The sequence below is a fragment of the Piliocolobus tephrosceles genome, chromosome 13 (genome assembly GCF_002776525.5).
Source record: "Piliocolobus tephrosceles isolate RC106 chromosome 13, ASM277652v3, whole genome shotgun sequence".
NCBI lineage: Eukaryota > Metazoa > Chordata > Mammalia > Primates > Cercopithecidae > Piliocolobus > Piliocolobus tephrosceles.
The window spans coordinates 29,132,116-29,154,413 of record NC_045446.1 but is presented as its reverse complement, the minus strand read 5'-3'; the positions used below and the strand labels follow the sequence as shown (position 1 = coordinate 29,154,413).

The following is a 22,298-nucleotide window of genomic DNA, read 5'->3' as shown; positions in this document are numbered from 1 at the left end:
ATTGCCCTTTGTGGTTCTATAGTCCTCCATCACAGGGCAGGGGGTTGCATTGGACTGAATGTTTGTTTTTACCCCAAAATTTGTAAGTTGAAATCCAAACCCTCAAGGTGATAGTATTAAGAGGTGGGGCCTTTCGGATAGATTCCTCATGAATGGGATTAGAGCCCTTATAAAAATGACCTCAGATAGCTCCCCTGCCCTCTTTCTGCCATGTGAGGATATAAGGAGAAACTCAGAAGAGGGCCCTCCCCAGAAAACACCATGCTGCCACACTGAGCTCACGCTGCAAGCCTCCTCAACTGCAAGGCATCAATTTCTGTAGCTGATAAAGCACTCAGCCTATAGGGTTCTCACAGCCAGAACTAAGTTGGGGATGTGGCTGAAGGGGCTCCTGGTGGTTCTTGCGATAGGTGGAGAGACTTTTTTGTGACTTCCTGTAACTTCCTCTGTTAACCGACAATTCATGTCAAAGCAAATAGCCCGCTGATGTCAGGTAGAGGCTGCTGGGCCTCACACATTATCGGTCAAAGAAGAGATCAAAGATGAAGTGGGCCCTATTTTGCTCCCATTAGATTTGTGCTCAAAGGCCTCACCATTTGAGCCTGAGGAAAGAAGGCTTCAGCCTTGCAACTTACACTCCCCTCCTAAAAATGGTCTGGTTTTGCTTGTCTCAGTATCCATGTTGGGAAGATGGACCCATAATACAGCCAGTAGTGTATGGATCACTAGGAGATTACTAGCAATGCATGGATCACTAGGGGACTACTAGCAGTGCATGGATCACCAGGGGATTACTAGCAGTGCATGGATTACTGGGGGATTATTGGCAGTGCATGGATCACTAGGGGATTACTAGCAGTGCATGGATCAACAGGGGATTACTAGCAGTCCATGGATCACTAGGGAATTATTAGCAGTGTGTGGCTCACTTGGGGAATACTAGCAGTGCATGAATTATTAGGAGTGCCAAATGGTTCACAAGTGGACTCACTGATGGGACTAAGGACAAATGAGCAGAAGATTTGAACAGGAACTTTTCAGTCACATACACATACTTTTTAAAAATTAGGACCACATGCACTAAAGCCTCCTGGGTCATAGACATAGATGACAATGTTCATAGCAGCCCTGCTTGACATAGTAAAACACCTGGAAAAGAGCACACATTCACTGTCCAAAAAAAGGGAATAAACAAAACATGACATATTTCACATGCTATCATATTATTACACAACCGTGTAATGAACAAACCACAGTTACTTGAAACAACATGGATGGACTGAGAAACAATGTTAAATAGAAAAAGAGCAGTTCAAAAAGATTACATGTGGTATTGCACTCTTTTTTAAAAAAAAGCTCAAAAATAAGCAAAGCTGGTTTGGGTACACCTATGTGGGGGGTGGAACTATTTTTTTAAAAAAAAATCAACAGGGGAACGATAAACACAAAATTGCAAGTAGCAGCTTCCTCCGGGGAGTAAAGCACAAGAACAAGGTAAGGGAGGAGCATGGGGCGAAGGAAGGCTCTATAGCTCTTGCACCGGGTAGTGGGCTTGTGGGCTAGTATCTCATGTGGCATAAGACCGAGACACAGTTTACAGAGATTCTTTTGTAGGTATGAGATGTTATATTAAGACAGTAAGATTAGAAAATAAAAGTGAATCTGTAGCCATGATGACTTACCTAGGTAAGATCATTCAAATTTCACAGTCCAAAAGCTTAGAAGTAATCTACTTGAAACCCCTAATTTTAGGTATGCCAAGATGACTTCCAAACTGCAAAGACATTTGGCCACATTCGTAGACCCTTCAGTGACTGAGTGGAGACCAGAATTCCTGGGTCATAACTCTCAATCCACAATTACACTTTCCCTACTTACCCCTGTAAATTTTTTTTTTATTTTTCCTTTTCACGCAGTGGTAATTAAAAGCAACACTTAGCGGGCCCTCACAAAACGATGGATTAAACACCTCTGATCCAGAAGAGCAGGGAAATCACATTTCCTGAGCAAGCAAAATCAAGTCTCTCTCTGGCTGTGTTGCCTTTGGCAGGAGTGGCTGATTTGGACCTGAGAGTATACATACTAAAGCATTAAGAAGTTTACCTTAACTCTGATTTGTGGCTATTTGCTATCTTAAAATAAAATGGCAGCTCAGATATTTACTAATGAGCATATTTTCCGTAATTAAGATCTTAAAAACATTTTGAATGTGGATGGGATGTAGACGTGGCTCCAAGGGAAGAATAAAACATGTATTTTCAAATGAAGTGTCCATTTTCAATATTTTAAGAAATTACCAACAGTGGTGAAAAAAAATGTGGTGTATCACATCTATGTACTTTACTTACTTAAAATCAACTATTTGCCTTCTTTTCCCCCAAAATAGAATAAGAGAAAACAATTCAACTAATCCAAGCCGTCTACCAGTGGGTGTCCTAGAGTGTGACACAAGAGTCTGCCACTCTTTCTATGGGTCTCTGTTCCTGGACATATACCTTTCAGTGCATCAGAATCTCACCATGCTGAGTGTGACCCTACTGTTGAAGAGCATGCATTTTATTTCTACAGCATCACCACTTAAGGCTTGCCCCTTACTTCCATGGTCATTATTTTTCCAGTACTGGAGGAAAAACTTGCTATGTTGAACTTGTTGAGAAATGATATGTTTGTATACTATCCTTTATGAATGATTTAAGGGATTTCCATGGCCTGATAGTCATTAGAGCTATTCACCAACTAGTTCCAGTTTTCTTCCTGTGAATCTGGTGAGGTTACACTTCCTTCCTTTCTTGAAGTTAGATGGAGCTGTGTGAATTGCTTTGGCCCTTGAAATATGAGCAGAAGTGAGGTACATACATTCAGGGGAAGCTGTAAGAGCCCACGTAAGATTTGTTATGTTCCTCTTCCTGCACTGGCAGCTGCAAAAGCATGGAGATGGAGCCTCCCACATACATCCTGAGTGAGGACAGCACAGAGCAGAGTCTCCCAGCCAACTGGTAACAGACATGTCACATGAATAAGAAATACACTTTGGTTGCTTTAAGGCCCTGAGATTTGGGGGCTACTCCATATTGACTGATTCATTGACTATATACCATTTTGTTCAACTTACTAACTTTAGATTGCAAGATGTAACTCCAATATATATTTAGGCTTCCTAGAAAATATTCATTTTAACATTGTAGCCATCAATTCATAAGCTTCTGCAAAAGGAACACTACTATGTAACCAACAATTAGTCTAAAATGGGAATTAAAGAAGAGGCAACAACCAAATAAATTGAAATCCACATTTATTGATGAGAGATATATACACGAAAGTTAAAACACTTAGTGAAATATTGGATTCACAGGTTATTTCCAGTATATAAAGAATATCCAGTTATTTTACACATGAAATGTTACAGTAATCAGTCCACATTGTAAGAAAGCTTAGAAAGCTAAAGGCGAAAACAAAAGACCTCAACTACCCAAAATGTGCTTCATCAACAAGGCATTTTTCTAGTACCATATATGAGAAACAATTCAAAAATTAGCTGAAGAATTCATCTTTTTGCATTCATTAGTCTTTAAACACTATGTGCTATAGATGCTCTGTGCTACATGACTTCAGACCAATGGGGATTGTGAATGTGAGGAATACAATTATTTTTATCTTTCATTCTGGACATACAAGAATTTTTAAAGAGAATCCTGCATAAAGCCCAGTTTTATTTCAGGAAGTATTCCATCCTAAATTCGGAAGGAGTTGAAAAAGTCACATTTTCAAGGAAAAATTAGCCTGCCCACCATATCTCCTCATATGAAGAAGCCACTGCAAATTAATGTGCTTCATGCCCCCTGATGATATTGTAGGCTTTACCCTTCTTGGGAAAAGAGTAGGGCACTCAGGGTTCCCTATAGCAATGACTAGTTCTTCTCCGTCCTTGGGGAGGAGAAAGGGGTTACAGAAATTATAGACCTCACAGCATTGTATTTAGTGACAATTATACAGAATGTATGTTTTAGGAGGCAAGTGTATATTTGCATTAGTGAATACCATCTTCAATCATTCAAAACATGCACACAGAACATATTAGGTAGAGGAGGTCATACTCCCTCATATATGTGGGACCTGTGCTTCATCAGTTGCCCCTCTACAACCCCCTAAGCTGTACACTGACTATTCCTGTGCTTCTAGTGTTCTACGTTGTTTTACAGAGAACTGTGAAGTTTATAGCCAGAACTGTGCTTTTGTGGGGTTTCACCTGCACGTTCGTTTGCAGTTAGTTAGTCAGCAATGTTTTTCCTATACCCTGACTCAAAAATTCAAGGGAGACAAGGCTCTTCAGAACCTTTAAGTCATGAGCATCATGAGGAGTATTTGGCAACCAGAGAGACTGACCTTTCTCTAAAGATATGATGCTAATATGCACAGGGGCAGACTAACTTTTTGTCTCTCTGAGCCCAATCCACCAAGCAAAGGAGGACTGTAGATGGACGTTCTCATTCTAAACCTACCTAAGTCTAGGTAACCAAAAGTTCCACAGTTGCATTCACCATGTATTATACAGACATGAGATGACCTTTCACTAAGAACCAGGACACACACCCAGCCCATCCCTGCTCTGAATTGTGTATTTACAAAGGTGCTGGACACACAGACTTTCAAACAATCATCAGTACAAAGGATTCACAGATAAATTCTTCACTCATATATATTCCCAAACCACATTGAGAAAGAGGAGAAATGATTCACGACTAGTTATCTAAGAAGGAAAAGAAGGGTTTGCAAAACACCAATCAACATGTCTACTGCATTTAGATGAATAGCCAAAAATAACATATACATTAAATTACAATACATCTATACACCATTTCACTGAAATTACACCTAGATCCCTACATTATAGCTACACAAAGTGCATAGGCACTGTTCTTCATGCGTGAACCAAGTGTCAGTGTGTATACACAAGAGCTTCATGCTTTGACAGCTAGCTGTACTTGAAAATAGATACAATTATTGCCAGTTGAGGGTACATCTAATCTGTTTGCTTAATGAAGAGCAGGTTCAAATACATACCAATACACTTCCCATGTAACTGACTACTTTTTAAACCATGGTAAAAATACTAGCCCTACCACCATCTTAGAAAGTGTATTTGGTGGAAGTAAAACACCTCGTCTTTGCAGTGGATATTGTTTTACCTTTCAGGAAAGTTACATAGTCCGTTATTCACCTGAGGACAGAAACTACCTGGGCTTCTTCTTCAGTACGATTCTAAGCCCCTACTTCCAGCCCCCAGTGATACAGTATAGCCTCATAGCTGGTTCTAAAATTTTTTTTAAACTTTATTTAAAAATATGTACTCAATTCACATAACAATGTGACATTTACCACCAATTTGCTTGGCAAGAATTAACTGCAACAAATCTGTCCTGATTTCATCTCTAGCACTCATCCTCAGTCTCTGCCACTCCAAGTTTTCCTAAGCCAATTTTCACATAAACCTTCAGGAAGGTATGAAACGTTCTGATCTAGAAATAATCCTACTATTAATACCTTGTCTTTGATAGTCTTAGAGAAAAGCAAAATTAGAATGCTCAGCTGGAAAAACAAGGCCTGGTGTCAAAAATTTTAAAAACCAGCACCATTTCTTGAGTTAAAAAGATGAATTATTTAGATGCATATCCTCACCAGCTAAGGGATTTGAGCAATTCCTTGTTCTTAATGGTTCATTTTGTTTATTGCATCACTAAGGACTGGGTTCTTAAATTTGTCAAATGTGACTATATAGTCAAGAAACAATTGATCGCTCTAAATTGCTGAAGAAACTTCTTGTGCTCTAATTAGTTATAATTCTACATGTGTGGTTACATAGAAAATACTGTAAGAAAATATGTCTGCAAAATCACAGATACTAAATAGATTAATTCAGTCTACACTGAGTTCTTTATAATTTCTGAAGAATAGTTACAAACCTATAACATTATTAAAGGCTAAATTAATATTAAACATATAATATCCAGGTCTATAAATACATTTTCTAATGCTCTTTATAAATAATAGCAAACAAGCTACGGGATTCGTTTAAAAAAATGTAAGACTGGGCTGGAGGAATTTGTGGATTTAGGGTGCAATACTGATCAGAGGGCAATATATTGTCCCTGGTAACACAGACTCTTACCAGGAAGCCAAAATATATCTGCTGGCAACAAGATCAAGTTAGATTCACAGTTTGCCAGCTCTTTCCTCAAGCTGTAGAAAACAAATAGAAAAACAATATACAAAATCCTCAAAAAAGTAGTTTTTTTATATACAAATCTCTATAGTGACCAGATAATCTGATCTGTGTTGTGCAACATGGAGATGCAATGTTGAGGTTTTTCCAGGAGAAGGAGAAAGGGAGGGAGTTAAGGTGATTTGTAGAAAAATCTAGATGCCAAAGGATGAGTTTCTATAATGGAAGTAACTTATGGAGTATCAAACCACCAGACAGCCAACTTTCTGATGATATATCTTCAGGGAATTTGCTCCATGGGTCCATGGGGGAGAAACCTCAGAGATGTGCTGGACCAACTTCCTTGGCTAGTGTGTGTATTTGCCCCCCACCAAAGGCAACAGGCTGTTTCCAGGCAAGGAAAGTGGTTGCCATGAGAAGAAACAGTGCCCCAGAAGGAGTGAGTTTCCAAATGCACCATCTCCATCTCCAGGGGAGATGATGACAAGGCTAACAGTCAGTTTTCAGGTTCCAACACTCACCCAAGGATTGGGGGTGTCTCCAGAGAAACTGAGGACCTGTTGCTACCCATTCTTTAGGTCAACTGCTGACTCTACAAAGCAGTGAGATCTGTTTCAATAGCAGGTTTTATTCTCAGCACAAAAGGGCCTTATTGAAAAACCAGAAGGACTTTGTAAAATATCAGAATGAATATTTGGCCTGGAGGTTGGGAAGTGAAGCAAGGCTGGACATAGGGAAAAACTGATCAGTAGTTACTCAGAATATTATTTAGGATAAATGAAATAGGAACTTAGGGGCATCTCTCACTTTTCTACAGGTTCTTATCTGGGCCAATGAAGAAATTGTGTTTATCTTGCTGCCCTTGCATCAGGTTTTGTGCACTAATGAAATAAAGCCAGCCAACAAACAAAACCCTATCCTTTCAGTCCTAGCTTTAATTTTGCCCCTGCAAACCTAAAGAGCTGAAGTCTTCTCTGGCAATAAAGGAGTTCACAACACAGTAAATACCAACACCATTCTATTTAGCAGAAGTTTGGACAAAGAGCAGAGGTGCCAGCCATGGGCCATTGCAGCAGTGCTGGAAAGTATAAGAGGGTGTTTAAAGATCATGGCTGGTGACATGCACCTTGTAGAACATGCATTGTATCCCATCTACCCTAGAAACTCATCAAGCCTTGAAGAGGGCAAAGATAGTCAGAAAATTCCATTCTTGTAAGTTAGAGCATCTCTTCCTGCAATGTGATGCCCATGATAAAAACAAACCAAGAGGAAAATGTGAAAATGAATTTGCGGGCTTACTTGTGAATGGATGTGCATGTCTGCATGCTGGTGGAGAAGAGAAGATATTTACAAACAGTTGCCGTGATTGTGTAAGTGTTGCACCAAATTTCATAAGAGTGTTCAAGGTTATTCACCAAAGGCTCTCAAATTCCCACACTGGGTTGGCAATTAGAATTGTTGGAGAAAATTGTGTTTTTTGGGTATTCAGAGTGGGCTCTGTTGCTACACCAGGAATGATGCAAGAGCTTGAGTGAGGCTGTAGGTTCATCCAGTCCTCTCATGGTGACTCTGGAAACATTTTTTCCTGAGCCAAATCACTACTTCTATTAGGAAGGTGAGTTTAGGTAGAGAGAACTTTTGTTAAAAAACATGTATTGGTATCTCAAAACATCCAACTGTGAATGAACATGGCCACCTTCCAAGCTTGTTGTAAAACATAAAATGAATAGAGGCTTGAATTTAATTTCTCCCAAAGGGGATGAGAAAAATCTAAATTGATAATTCATTATTGTGGGCTCCTTCACCTTAAAATGTAAATAGGTCACATTTTATAGTAGGAAGCCTCTTAAGAAGGAAACAAAGCAGAGATCATAATACGTTGGGCTCACAGCGCTGGAAGGGGATTTTAATCATTTAATCCAATCCCTTCACTTTTCGTATGGGAGAAAATGGGGCTTGGACACAAAATGACTTACGTAAGTCATACAGCTAAAGATGGGCAGAGTCGAAATCAAATGTTCCCTCTACCAAACCATGTTGTTTCTTATCATCTCTATATCATTGCATGAATTAGCTGTGTTATGCTACAAAGTTGGATATTATTTAATCAAGATTCTCTGTTATCTATTTTAAAACCAAGCCTCACACTAATTTGTGTGATGGCTTACTAAGCTGCCTGTTTGCAAAGCAGCAACAATAAGTGGAATGATAGGAAAGAAGGAAGAGGAGTAGAAAATTTGATTTTCTTTTAGGAAAAATCATAAGCACATGTTTCATGAGCAGCTGGAAACTCACTCTACACTAGGAGAACAATCTGCCTCTAGTGCCACCTGCCTGGGTTGGCACTCAGTGATCCTTCTAGGCTTAACCAGAAATTACTACAGATACTGAGATCATTTATCTTCTTTGACAACTAGACTTACAAAATTCTCACTCCAGAATTCCTTCAGGCTGTTTGCTTTAACTTAGTCTTCTTACACCTCCAGACTCTAGCATTCTTATTCAAGGAACAAGTATGATAATAACTGAAAATTTCATTTGGTCCTTTTTCTTGGCTTGGAATGAGTTCAGTTGGAGAATAAGTAAAACAAACCAGCAGCTCAGACAACTAGATAGCCGTAAGAGTTAGAGAGCAGTGAGGTCAGAAAAATCACTTCCACTAGAGTGTAACTGCTGTGCACTTTTAGTCATCAAACCAGGTGAGAGCTGATGAGACTTGTTTCTCAGGAGTCAGAACTATGGCTAATTCTCTCTGAGCATGGATATACCTACTTGGATTTATTGCTGCATTCCATGGGAAAATATTGCACCAGTGGCCGAAGCCTTGATTCTGACAAAAGTAAAACACTATAAGATAACTTTTGCTATTGAGAGCAAAGGGACGTGTAGTATTTACAAAAACATGGCAGAATTGGGTTTCCTTTGGGGGACCCAATAAATGAGTTTCCCAACCACTTTATTCCAAAAGGGCTTCTTGACTAGATACATTTGCAAATGACATATTTCTCCATGCACAAGTGGAAATGACCAGAGACTCTCTAATCAACAGGTCATTGGGATTCCTGGCATCACCTAGCAGGAATCTCCCCATGACTTGAATTTTTCCTAAGCCTTTCTCACATTCCATAAGTCTAAATCCAGAAGCTAGGCATTTTGGCACCCCTTCTTTCAGCTTTCATGAATATCCAGGCTGACTAGTGGTTCGAGAGGAGAAAGAAATATTTGTCTTTTACAGGGTATGGTAACTTCCGCAGGCAGCAAAACCATAGGCTGCGTTTCTACATACTCAATAGGTAGTAAAAACTGAATCTGATAGCTCTGTGGCTCAGATGTTATAAGCTAGAGTCCTATGTTGAAGATCTGTGAGATCTAGATGATTGCCCTGATTTTCTGATGCTCTTTGTATGGGAAGCATGCCCTCAAAGATCTAAAGTAAAGCATTACCTTGAAAGATAAGCCATTCTTCTCGCCCATTGGATTTGATTGATTGAATTTGAGTAAGTAATTAACTGATGATTCCACTTGGGTTTCTCAAAGGACAAGAATGAGAAAGAGAAGAATTAAAGTCTACTTAGTTGGTTTTCTCCTGAAATGATTCTGATTCCTAAAAAAAGTGAATGAGTCTATAACAAAATGGCATTGCCAAAGCCCTGATTTACAGACCTTACAGGATGCAGTGTATGTATGTTTCTGGCCTGCTGTAACTGTATATAAATATAACATTTATGCATTATCAAACAGTAACAGACTATTACAAGCATTCATATACATGTTGAACCAATTAGGATAAATCTACACATATAATTGGCAGGTTAAATGTATTCTATTCAGATAAAGTTTATTAGAGGTATACCTTGGATCCATTTGTTCTGTTTATGGCACATATGCTGGGCAAAGAAAATCCCAAATGGGCATGGCATGGGAGAAATAAATGAGGCTTAAAAAAAACCAAAAAAACAAAAAACAAAAAACAGAGGACATAGACATATGTCAACATGTCAACTCTACATACATTTTGGATTTTCAGGCTAGTCCTGAGTTCAAGAAATTGTTTATTTCTAATATAACTTATTGAATTTCCAGATAAGTATGATTTTCTAAGTATATTCTCATGAGACTTCCTGCAAACAGTAAGTCTCGAACCAGAAAAACTTGCTCTGTGAAGTTGTACACCTTGTTTCTTCCAAACACATTGTCTGCTGATATATTTATAGGCTAATAGGATAGCTAGGAAAAAGTTGAAGACAAAACACACCAGAAAGGTTTCAGGCAGAGTTTTGAGAAGACAATCCTGTGACCACTCCTTTGAGAAACATGCCCATATATATACAAATCCCAAAATTGGCCTTCCATAGCAAAAAACAACAAGCTCCTAGACACTTCACCTAGAGCCTCCAACTTACCATAGAAAAGCTCTTGGGAACACCACTTAAAGAAAATCCTAAACAGTTTCACAGCTAAACCCAAGAACCGTCTCCTTAACCTACAACATTTGCCATAAAGAATGCATTTTCTGGCCAGGCACGGTGGCTCACGCCTGTAATCCCAGCACTTTGGGAGGCCGTGGCGGGTGGATCACGAGGTCAGGAGATTGAGACCATCCTGGCTAACATGATGAAACCCATCTCTACTAAAAACACAAAAAATTAGCCAGGCGTGGTGGCATGCACCTGTAGTCCCAGCTACTTGGGAAGCTGACACAGGAGAATCGCTTGAACTAGAGAGGCAGAGGGTGCAGTGCAGTGAGCCGAGATCGTGCCACTGCACTCCAGCCTGGGCAACAGAGCGAGACTCCATCTAAAAAAACAAAAAACAAAAATGAAAAGTTGCCTAATACTGTTCAGTAGTGATCCATATCCAAAAATAACTAGGGTTTAGGAGACAAAAACAGCTGGAATCTCATGTCTCTTGTATGTTTCAAAGGTATCTGATTTAGAAGAGAGAAGTCACAAGGAGTAGATAAGAAAGGCTATTTGAGGTCCATAAGCACCCTCATCTCAGAGAATTTGGGTTCTATAAACCATGACTATCTCAGCATCCCTCTGCTGGTTTCATATAATACAGCCTACTCTCACCTATAAACAAGGTTCTACATACTTCTTAGAGTCAAATGTGCTTTATTTCTCAATGATTAAAGTCCCAAGCTTACTCCCAAACCCAGCAATGTTAGGAAAATACTGTGCATTATTCAATAAAAAAAGGATAGTAGAGACATTAAAAATTTTAGCTTGCATAACCAATCACTAAGAACTTGTTGGCTGCCTACTGCATGCAAGGCATTGTGCTACACCAATTATATTATTTATTCCTTAACACTTCACAGCCTTAAACAAGATTCCATCCATGAAGTTGTACAGAGCCATCCTTGGTTGCCACGTCATGGTTCAAGGCTGCCTGGATTCTGCCATAGGAATGTCACTTTTATAGGGTTTTGCACAGATGTTTGTTTTCTGTTCCTCTCTACTGAGAAGATGGAGGAGGAAGACTGGCTCTGCTTCCAACTGTGTCCTATAACTGGTTTTATGTGCTTTGATAGAAGATAACAAAATGCTTTCTACATATTAGATAAATATCAGTATTTTTGTTTCATCAAGAGATGACACTAAAAGAGGCACAGCCAACACAAGTGTCTTCCATGTGTGAGGACAGTAAAATGACGAGGCTTTCTAGGATGAAGACATGATGACTGAAATAATTGACAGATTAAAAATGTCTTTGTCTTTAGGAACTCAAAAAATAACATTTTGGGTTAAACAAAGCAAAACATATACCAAATAATCTCACTTGATTTTACTATACCAGGTGAAGGCAAACCAAACATAAATAAATTTGAATATTTAACTCTGGTTAAACTTTATGTTGACTGTGCTCTCTTACTTTTGTCAATATGTACAGTGGTTATATATAAAATACTTTCTAATCAATTATCAAATTTAGAAAGAATTATGAAGCATAGTTTGAAATTTCAACCATTGTTCTCATAGATTACACAGGGTAAGGCAAAGATGTAATAGGTTCCTTAATCAACTGCCTTTAAGAGCATGGCTCCCTCTAAAACTCTCTTCGAAACATTTTACTTAAAGAGCATATGGAAAATAAATTGTCAGAATTCCCTAAGACAGGTATTTGCTTTTAATCAGCCCATGTGCAAACTCTACTAGACATTTTAAGGGGAGTTACTTCTTGAGGCTTTTAATAGAATCTCTTGTGCATAACAAGGCGAGACATGGAGAACACTTTAAGGAATAACACACTGTGTGTTTGCTCATTATCCCAAGTCCCTGGAGTGTACCACACTGCTTTACTCATGTCCCCTGGGAAAAGAACATCCAGGGAGAAAAGTGAAGCTGGCAAGAACATATCTTCAATTCAACTGATTCCTCCAGCAGCATCCATTCAAATAATAATACAAGTGAGAAAATTAGACGGTTATAAAGCATTATTTGGCAAAGACACAGCACCGTGCCTCTCATCACTGACTCACAAGAGCTCCTCTAAGCCTCGGCTAACAGATTAAGTAAACATAGAAATATATGCATTTTTTTCATTTTTTTCCTTTTTAAAGAAAGCTTGTTTAAATCATCATTTACCATAGGATACGCTGGGGAGTTTATTCAAGAATTTGCTGAGACTCATATCCTTATTTCTCACGTTTCCAAGGTTCTTCCTCAACACTGCAGTCGGCTGACTTTCCATTGGCTGCCAGAGTTACCTGAAAATAATTATCATCAACATCCAGCTTACAGGCCATGAACCAGAAAAAAGCCCTGTGGGTTATGTGGAGAAGCACCAAATCCAAGATTATACGACATGACTGAAATATTAGTTTTAAATGGAGTTCTTTCCAAATTGAATTTGAGCCTGTCTTGGGTTTCGACAGTGATCTGCGAATTTTAAAAATCCATATCTGCCTTGGGAGTATCAGTGTATTAAAGCTGCTTTGCAATTTGGGGAATAACTTCTACTATGTTTTTAGTGTTGCAGGGTATCTAACTACCCAAAGATCCATCACACAATAACACAGTCCTTAAAATATAGTGCCCACGTGCTACTCCATACAACCACAGAGGAAGAAATCCAGAACTAGGTGTCTAGTTCTACTCATGCATGTGAAAGATTCAGTTGCAATGACACCAGGTAGACGGCATACATGTCTAATTTTTATATCAGAAATCATGACGTTTCAGCTGTGCCAAATAAGCTATCCCAGCTTTAAAGATTAAAAAGAAAAGTAGGGAGAATTAAAAGTCTGAGATTGGTGACAATGTTTATCTAAATTACTTAAATGCAGACATTTAATAATCAGATATAATTACCAGACCATCTATATTATGCTTCCCTGGCTCAAAGTGAACTGAACCTTTTTGCAGAATAGGAGGTTTTCCCCTCCACTTCTAAGTAGTTTTCCTAGCTTACCTTCTGTCTGTCCTCAACGTCATGTGCAAACTTAAACCCACGACTGATATTCCACATAATGGAGAGACTGGATTTATGAAAGCATTAGAATATGAAGACATGACAAACACAGCAATGTTTGAAAGAAATCTGACTTTCTTCTTACCCAAGCGGAAGTGAAATGCATGCATCATGACCACATACAACATGCTAGGAACAGAAAACCAAGTGCCCTTCAACGAATCAAGCAAAGGAAAATAAAAACCATTCATCCAATCCCCATTAACCCCTCAATTTTTTTTTTTTTAGAAAAACAGACCATGCAATTAGCAATGACAGCTCCACATGCAGTTATTCTGATTAATTTGAAAACTATTGTGTAACTTCAAACTACTATTACCAGGCAAGAGTTTGAATACACAGACCAACGAGACATAACAATGCTTGAAATGGTTAAAGTTTTGACCAGAGCTGCAGCAAATTTGTTTCCCTTTCAGTGAACTGTCAAGAAAGACTGCCAGGGACAGACTGTCTGCCTGGAGAAAGTTGTCTGTTCACTATGATCTTGAATGTGACTATTTGGCTCTTGGTGATGAACCACATCAATAGTGGTACAAAATTACCAATCACAGTGTGGTGCCTTTGGAAGACCAGACAGCACTTGGGGGGAAGTGTTTTTGTTTTGTTTTTTTGTTTGTAAATACTGGGGCCTATGTTTCAAAGTATCTGGGACAGCAGCTTTTTTTGGCATTTCCTTTCTTGGCCGGGCTAAAGAAAGCTAGGACTCCATTCCCCAAGCCTCTCTGCTCCAACCACTTGGGTAATAGAAAAGAAAAAGAGGATGGCATTGGAAGCAAGTGCTGACATCTCCCGTCTCAGTTTTTAAAAAGTGGGAAATAGCGAGACAGAATTAACCATAAGGAAGTTCAAAGGAATAAATAAATGTGACCCAGATATCCTCAGAAGGTGTAAATGTATCTCCATGGCTCTGGCTGCCTCCTTCCCACATCAGCGTCAACACAGTTAACTGATTTAGAGTGAGAAAAATCAACTTGCTTTACCTAGCAAAGGCTGAGGATAAAATAGCCTTCACTGAGCTGAACCCAACCATTTCATTAAAAATGTAAACAGCTGAAACAGTGGATAAACCAATAGAGCTATTTTCATCATCTTCAAGACCTGCTCAGCTTGACCACTGGTCACCTAAAGGTTAATTAACCAATGAGTTTGCAGATGGTTGGCTGATGGTCATTTATATAGAGATTGATCCACTATCTCTATGGAATGTCCAGCAAAAACGTTATCTGAAATATAGCAAGGACTAAAGATGCTAAAAGGATACATTCAACAAATATTTATTGAGACCCCTAAAACATGCCAGACACTATTTTAGGTGCTGGGTCACAGTAGTATAACTGGGGACAAAGCTTTACTGCTAATTAGCTTACTTCCTACTGATATGGATAATTCACATTTCCTTATAGGGTTTGAAATAGTTTGCTTTTAAAAATGAAGCAAATTGGCCAGGCACAGTGGCTCACGCCTGTAATCTCAGCAGCTTGGGAGGCCAAGGTGGGTGGATCACCCGAGATAAGGAGTTACTGACCAGAGAACCCCTGTCTCTACTGAAAATACAAAAAAAAAAAAAAAAAAAAAAAATCCCAGCTACTCAAGAGGCGGAGGCAGAAGAATCGCTTGAACCTGAGAGGCGGAGGTTGCAGTGAGCAGAGAGCACGCCGTTGCACTCCAGCCTGGGCAACAAGAGCGAAACTCCGTCTCAAAAACAAACAAAAAGAAGCAAATTTATCCTCATGTGCTTGATGTCCTTCAAAAACAAATCCAGGAAGTCTGAAATCTAAAGATACCTCCACGTGCACACACCTTCTTTTTCAAAAAGTGTCCTACAAAATATTAAGAAGCCTCTTGAGAAACTCCAAAAGGGCCATATGCAATTAACCACTAGGATTCTTCTCAAATATAATTATGAAATTTTTAAAAAATCGTGATGTTTTGTTTTACATAACTTTTCCTCATATGGCAATAATTTGAGTTCAAGTCTTCTTATCAACATTGTACATTCTTCTTGCTGTCCTCCAGTGCCTAATTTATGGCTTTATAGATAATAGGCATTTAATAAATACTTGATGAATAATCAAAATATAGGATCTCACAGGAATGAGACAGGGACATTCAACTAAACCTTACAAGGCACACAACAAGTACTTAAATATAATAGAACATAAAGCCATTCACAAGATTATTGACCCTTGTTGATTCAAACTAACATTTTGATGGGGAATAATCCAGCACACTCAGATGTGGGAAACACCAGCTTTCCATGAGAATGCATCATATCCTTTAGGTACATCTGAATTTCTAATAGTTTGAATCATTTTCACTGAGTCAATTAATAAACTTGTGCAATTGCCTCTTGATGGATGGTTTCCCTCCCTAATTTGTTTCAGAGTCCTTGTTCACCCATGTATGTATCTTATATAGAGAAGACAAGCAAAAGTCTGTGCTAGTCTATGAGAATTCTGGACCTATGTTACAATCCAGTAAAGAGAATTGTTTCTGTGACATCCTTAGTTGCCCAGCAAGAGCCATAGTATGTATTTGTAATGACCCAGAAGTAATAAAGGAAGAAATTAGTGATTACATGTGACCTTGTCAACAGAAGTCAAAAAGGTACCAGAGATCTCTGGCTGGGTTCAGCTTGTCCTCAGCTGCTATGTGGAATCATTTTAGAAACCAACCCCCAGAGTTGATTCTGCTCACCTGCCAGGGTTTCTCCAAGTTTGCTTTACTCTGGTCATGACACTCTGACTTTGACAACGTCAAATTAGTTACAATGAAGGCCAGACAGAACCCCTCAAGCTTGAAGAATTAGCACCCAACAGCTTGGAGGAGAGCCCAGAACATCCATGCTGCAGAAAGATGGCGTGGCCAGGCAATGTCTGAGATGTAGTGTTTTTAAAGAGACATTTCTGGGTAATTGTCCTGAAGGATACCTGTTCTTTACTTGAAATTGTTTACCCACTTTTGGAGCAAGGTACTCTCAGGTCAAAATTCACCTTTCCCACAAAAATAATTAAGAAAAAGATAGTTGTGTAAAGTTATGTGGGCACATTTTTGACCAATATGTGATATATAGCAAGGACAATACTTGTGCTAGGTACATCAGCTGGGGATTTCTCCTGATGTTTCAATTGAGGAATCAAATATTTGAAAGTCAGAAAAGCTCTAGTAACCACAAACTCTTGGGCAAAATATTCAAGATAACTGGTCACATTAGTCAAGTGGGGTAGATGGGGGAATCCAATGGTTGTTTCACATCACATGGACAAAATAAGCAACTGATTGACTCTTTCTCTGTCAGACTTGTTGATTTCCTGCCATGTTAGACACAGAATTAGATGATCTGGGACTCACAGAAGCTTGGGTTACATGATTCTTTAGAAAAATAAATGTGACAATAATACATGCAGGGCTTTATGGTTTTTGTTTTGTTTTGTTTTGTTTTCTTAAGAAATCGAGCATGCACTACTATATACAGGTCTCGATATCCATGAACGGGAAATGTACCTTGCACTCATCTACTATGACAGAGTTGTGTGCAGCATAGACACATTGATTAGAGTTGCTTTCCCTATGGTTCTTCATGTCATCATAAATGGATTGAGTCTTGGTCATTTCAATATCTTCATGCACTCGATGCTGGGAGTCAATGGTATCCAGCTCAGACTTGGAGAGGTGATAGACTATCCCAGCCCCAAAAGAGTCACCCACAACATTGACTGAAGTTCTCATCCTGTCCCTGAGAACAAAGAACAGAAAAGGTTCAGTGAGGAAGCAGTATTATGTGGTAGTTGAAAGGTCAAGGTCTAGAGTCAGAGAGACGTAGGGTTGAGTTCTGGCTCTACCTTTTCCCTCTGCTTGATTTGGGGCAAGTTACTTAACCTTCATGAGCCTTGACTTCCTTGTTTGTCAGTTGGAGATGATGCTTATACTTCTCTCATAGACTGTGTGAAAATTCAGTGAGATATTATATGTAAAGTGCTTGGTAAAATGTCTGGCAAATGGTAAACACCAATAACCAGTAGCAAAGGAAAAGGAGGAGGAGGAGGAGGAAAGAAAGGATTAAAGAAAAATAATGTGTCTAAATCAGAATTAGTACACAGGCTCCAGACACACCTACCTGAGTGCAGCAACCACTCCTGATTTAAACTGTTCTGTTTTTGAAGACTCTACACTATCTCTGCTTATGTTACTTATTAGTTTTACTGGAAAAACTAACCATCTGTGAACTTTCTCATAGTAGAAAAGTCATTGTTTTTGTAAGAATGGGAACTAAGCCTTCCTTTCTCCCTGCACCCACTTCCCTCACACACAGACACAGCTGTTAGATAAGAAATCCAGCCATAATTTTCTCATTGACCAATATGTGTTATGACTGACTACTCGTCCTGAAAAAAACAAAATACTTTATCTTGCTCTATTAACCTAAAAAAAACCTAAATCTTCCAGAGTGTTTCTGGAATCAGGAAATATTAAGAAAATCCTTCTCCAAATCTTGTGTTGCAAGTTTTAACTTGAAAAAAGGATGGTTGATAACTCTCTCTCTTAGAAATTCAGTGCCAGGAAAGCTAATTAAATTCTTAAGAGTAAGTTTTCTCCTCTCATCCATAAGTTCAAGTCAAATCAGTGTGAAGAATCCTTTTGGCCATGTTTACCGGATATTCAAAGTCTTAAAACGATGCTGGAAAACTACAAAAAATGTTTAAAAAAATTAAAATGAAGGAGTTTACATAAAGATGCTGCTGAGACAGTCTTAGTCCAGGACATTCCAGCTTTCAATTCAAATAATATTAGTTCCAGGCAAAGCGGAAACTTTAACTTCTTCTTGAAACAAACTCTAAATAAATTCTAGTTGCTATTATTAAATCTATTTCTTATTAGAGAATAATAAGGAAGCTGCACTAGGAAGAGTCAGGCCTGGCTCCCTTGCAAGGCCAGTTGTTTGCAAAGTATAAGCTGGTCGTCTTTCTGATTTCAACTAAGAAGAAAATGTGGAAAAAAATGTCATCAGAGCTGTAGTTTAAACTCTTGTCGGCATCTCTCCATCTGAGAATGCTCTTGCGCCTCTTCTGCTTTGGAGAATCTGCCTCAGCAGATGATCGGGTCAGCAGGGTGATCGGGTCTACATCTGAATGAAGACTGGGTCTTGAGGTCATCCACAAAATCGGGCACTTGGAATAGATGGCTAAGAAGTCCCAGTATGTGGGTTTTAGGAAGGAATACATGACAGTAGTTAAGAAAAAGCATGGACTTTAGAGGCAGCCTGATTTGGATTTGAATGCCAATTTGTCCCTTGCCTGTGTGACAATCCTGATCATACTTGACATTTGAGAGCTTTAGTTGCCTCATTCATAAAATGAATATAATAAAAATCTCCAATACATAAGGTTGTTGTGAAGATTAAATAAGATAACAAAGTGCTTACATGCTTCCGGACATTTAATAAGAACTCAAAAAAATATTTATGATGTATGATTTTAATATTATTATAAATTGTATCAAGTCAATTAAAATATATTTGTGGCAACTTCTAGGTAGCTCATCCAAATATGGCTAGTTAAGTTACTATCACCCCCTGAAAACATTAACCCTATTTATAGCACAATTCCTATGGCAACACTCCCAACTAACTAGCTGACCTATTTGTCCATTATATGGTTGTGGTCTACTTTGGAGCTACCCCACTATACTTTCAGTCCCTTTTGGAATGTATCCTGAGTCATATATCTGTGAAAGGAAAGTAAAAACTCCAGCCCCCAATTTACTATGTCAAATGGAAAAAAAAAAAAGAAAAAGCCAAAAGTTGAATCATGCAAGAAACTGCCTTTCCTTCTGTTCCTAAGCAGATAGCTAATAGTTAAATATCTCCACAGGTAGCTACTCTATGTTCACCTTATCTTATGTAAAGTGCCGATTTACTGAGCACAAGACAAATACCTAATTGTCTATTCCCCTATCAGCTTCTTTTCCCAGGCAACATGTGGAATCAGTAAAGTGACCAAACTCTCCCTGGTTTCCCTCCAGACTGCATTGTCCTTTTAAATATGGAAGCCTTCAAAATCATCTTTGGAGAAAAGTACCGGCTACAGACTGTTTCTGTGATTCCATGTTTTTTTCTTCTGGGCATGTCTTTAACCTTGGAAAAGTAAGCTTCTAAATTGATTGAGACCTGACTCAGATACTTTTTAGTTTACATATCCAATACCTTTGACCAATTGCAAAATTTCAAAGAATGCTAAGGTCTTCCAGAGCAATACTCTGAGTACCCATTGATCTCATAGGCCAGAATAATTTGCATTATTGGCAAAGAAAGAGACCAAAGGTAATGGTGGTGGTGGTGGTGATAATGATGATGACAATTAAATTTATATCACACTTACTATGTGTAAGAATATTCTTTATAGGCTGGGCATGGTGGCTCATGCCTGTAATTGCAGCACTTTGGGAGGCCGAGGCGGGTGGATCACCTGAGATCAGGCATTTGAGACAAGCCTGGTTAACAATACAGTACAAAAAGTACGAAATTAGCCAGGAATGATGCTGTGTGCCTATAATCCCAGATACTCGGGAGGCTAAGACGGGAGAATTGCTTGAACCTGGGAGGCAGAGGTTGCAGTGAGCCGAGATGATGCCACTGCACTCCAGCCTGTGCAAGAGTGAGACTCTGCCTTAAAAAAAAAAAAAAAAAAAAGAATATACTTTATAGATACTACCTTATTTAACCCTCACTATAACTCTGAAGAGGGATTATTATTCATATTTACTAGATGACAGAACTAAGGCCTGGATAGATTAGTGGCTTCCCAAAGTCTCACATCCTAGTAAAGTCATAAAGCAAGTGTGAACACAAGCAGTATTATTCCCGAATCCAGCATCTGCCACATGTTGAGAAGCACCCTGGAACCACACAGCCCTGGTTTTGAATCTAGCTCAGCCACTTACTAACTGTGCAATCTGGATGACTTACTGCTGTGATCTGAATGTTTGCATCCCCCAACATTCATATGATGAAACCTAATCTCCAAGGTGATTGTATCTGGAGATGGGACCACTGGGAGGTGATGAGGTCCCATGGGTGAAGCCTTCATGAATGGGATCAGTGGCCTCAGAAAAGAGGCCCAACAGAGACCCGTTGGCCTTTCTACCATGTGAGGCTAGAGTGAAAAGATAGCTATCTGTGAGGAAGCAGACCCTCACCAGACACAGAATCTGCCAGTGCCTTGATCTTAAACTTCCAAGCCTCCACAGAACTGTAAGAAATAAATTTTTGTTGTTTATAAGCCACCTGGTCTATAGTATTTTGTTATGCAGTCTGAATGGACTAAGACACTTGCTCAAGCATAATTTTTCTCATGTAGCCAAAATAACTATTAATACTTTATAGAATTTGGGGAAGACAAATTCAGTTCCTAGCCCATAGTTGACACTCATTATGTGCTAGGTCCTATCCTTTTTGGGGATAACTCCACTCACATACCATGTTTTGAACAAAAGCACAAAATACTATGCTAAAGGGTTAATGACTTTTCCAGTTTAACAAATCCATTTCCACTCAAGTGGTTGACATAAGTTTACAAACGACTGCTTCTTCAACCCTTGACACCAAATCCTTGCTCTCCAGAAGCAGCCACTGAAGTAGCCAAGTTTTTGGAATAGGATTTCTGAGTAAGTTTTCCCCACATTTTTTCTTTTTACCACCACATCTCTTCCATGCCATCAGATCTCCCTGCATCTGAAAAAGAACTCTGGCCAATGAAATAGCCATTAGGACAGGAATGGATGCAAGACAGAGTTGTACAGGATAAAAGCAGACTGGCTGGATGCAGTGGCTCATGCCTGTAATCCCAGCACTTTGGGAGGCTGAGGTGGGTGGATTACTTGAGGTCAGGAGTGCAAGACCAGCCCGGTCTCTACTAAACCCAGTCTGTACTAAAAATACAAAAATTAGCCAGGCGTGGTGGTGCATGCCTGTAATCCCAGCTACTTGGGAGGCTGAGGCAGGAGAATCGTTTCGGCCTGGGAGGCGGAGGCTGCAGTGAGTCAAGATTGTGCCCCTCACTCCAGCCTGGGCAACAGAGCAAGACTCTGTTTCAAAAATGAATGAATGAATGAATGAATTTTTTAAAAACAATAAAAGCAGATTGATGCTTTTATTCTTTTGATGGAAACTCAAGATGCAAAGGACCCTGGACCTTGGGTGAGAACACTAACCCAGGTCTTCTGATTCCCACTTGAGGAAATCACTTTTCACCTCAGCATGAAATAGGGAATGAGGCTAATACCAGCCTCAGAGGAGGTTGTATTAAGTGGAATAAGAAAAATACTAGACATGTTTTAAGTACTCATTGTAGGTTACAGGCATACATGAGCATGAAAATGTTCATTTTCTTACACATGTTAATAGCCAAGTAGAAAGAAGAAGAAAACATCAACTCTAATACTTTGAGTTCTTTGTTAGGGAATTTATTTATTCAACAGATGTTTAATAAGCTTCTTAGAGTGTGTAAGGGCATTATGCCAATTGCCTAGGCAGCAAAAATCTTTCCTAAACTCCCTTTTCCCCAAGAACCCATGTACTGTTTATTTGTCTATCTCCTCCACTAGA

General features: G+C 39.1%; 1 protein-coding gene across 4 annotated transcripts in view; it reads right to left on the bottom strand.

The window, feature by feature from the left end:
* Window positions 1–11,320: 11,320 nt before the first annotated feature.
* Window positions 11,321–22,298, bottom strand: part of SLC1A2 (solute carrier family 1 member 2) — a 164,994-nt gene continuing 154,016 nt past the window's right edge. Inside the window, exons 11-12 of one of the 4 annotated variants that reach the window (XM_023185514.2) lie at window positions 17,201–17,432; window positions 11,321–12,932 (exon numbers count right to left, since the gene is read on the bottom strand). In XM_023185514.2, coding sequence (XP_023041282.1) covers window positions 12,861–12,932; window positions 17,201–17,432 — 304 coding nt within the window. In that variant the 3' untranslated portion in view covers window positions 11,321–12,860. Of the gene's footprint in view, window positions 12,933–13,777; window positions 13,826–17,200; window positions 17,433–22,298 lie in introns of those variants that run through there. The other 3 variants (XM_023185515.2, XM_023185513.2, XM_026454070.1) reach the window with 3 other exon arrangements.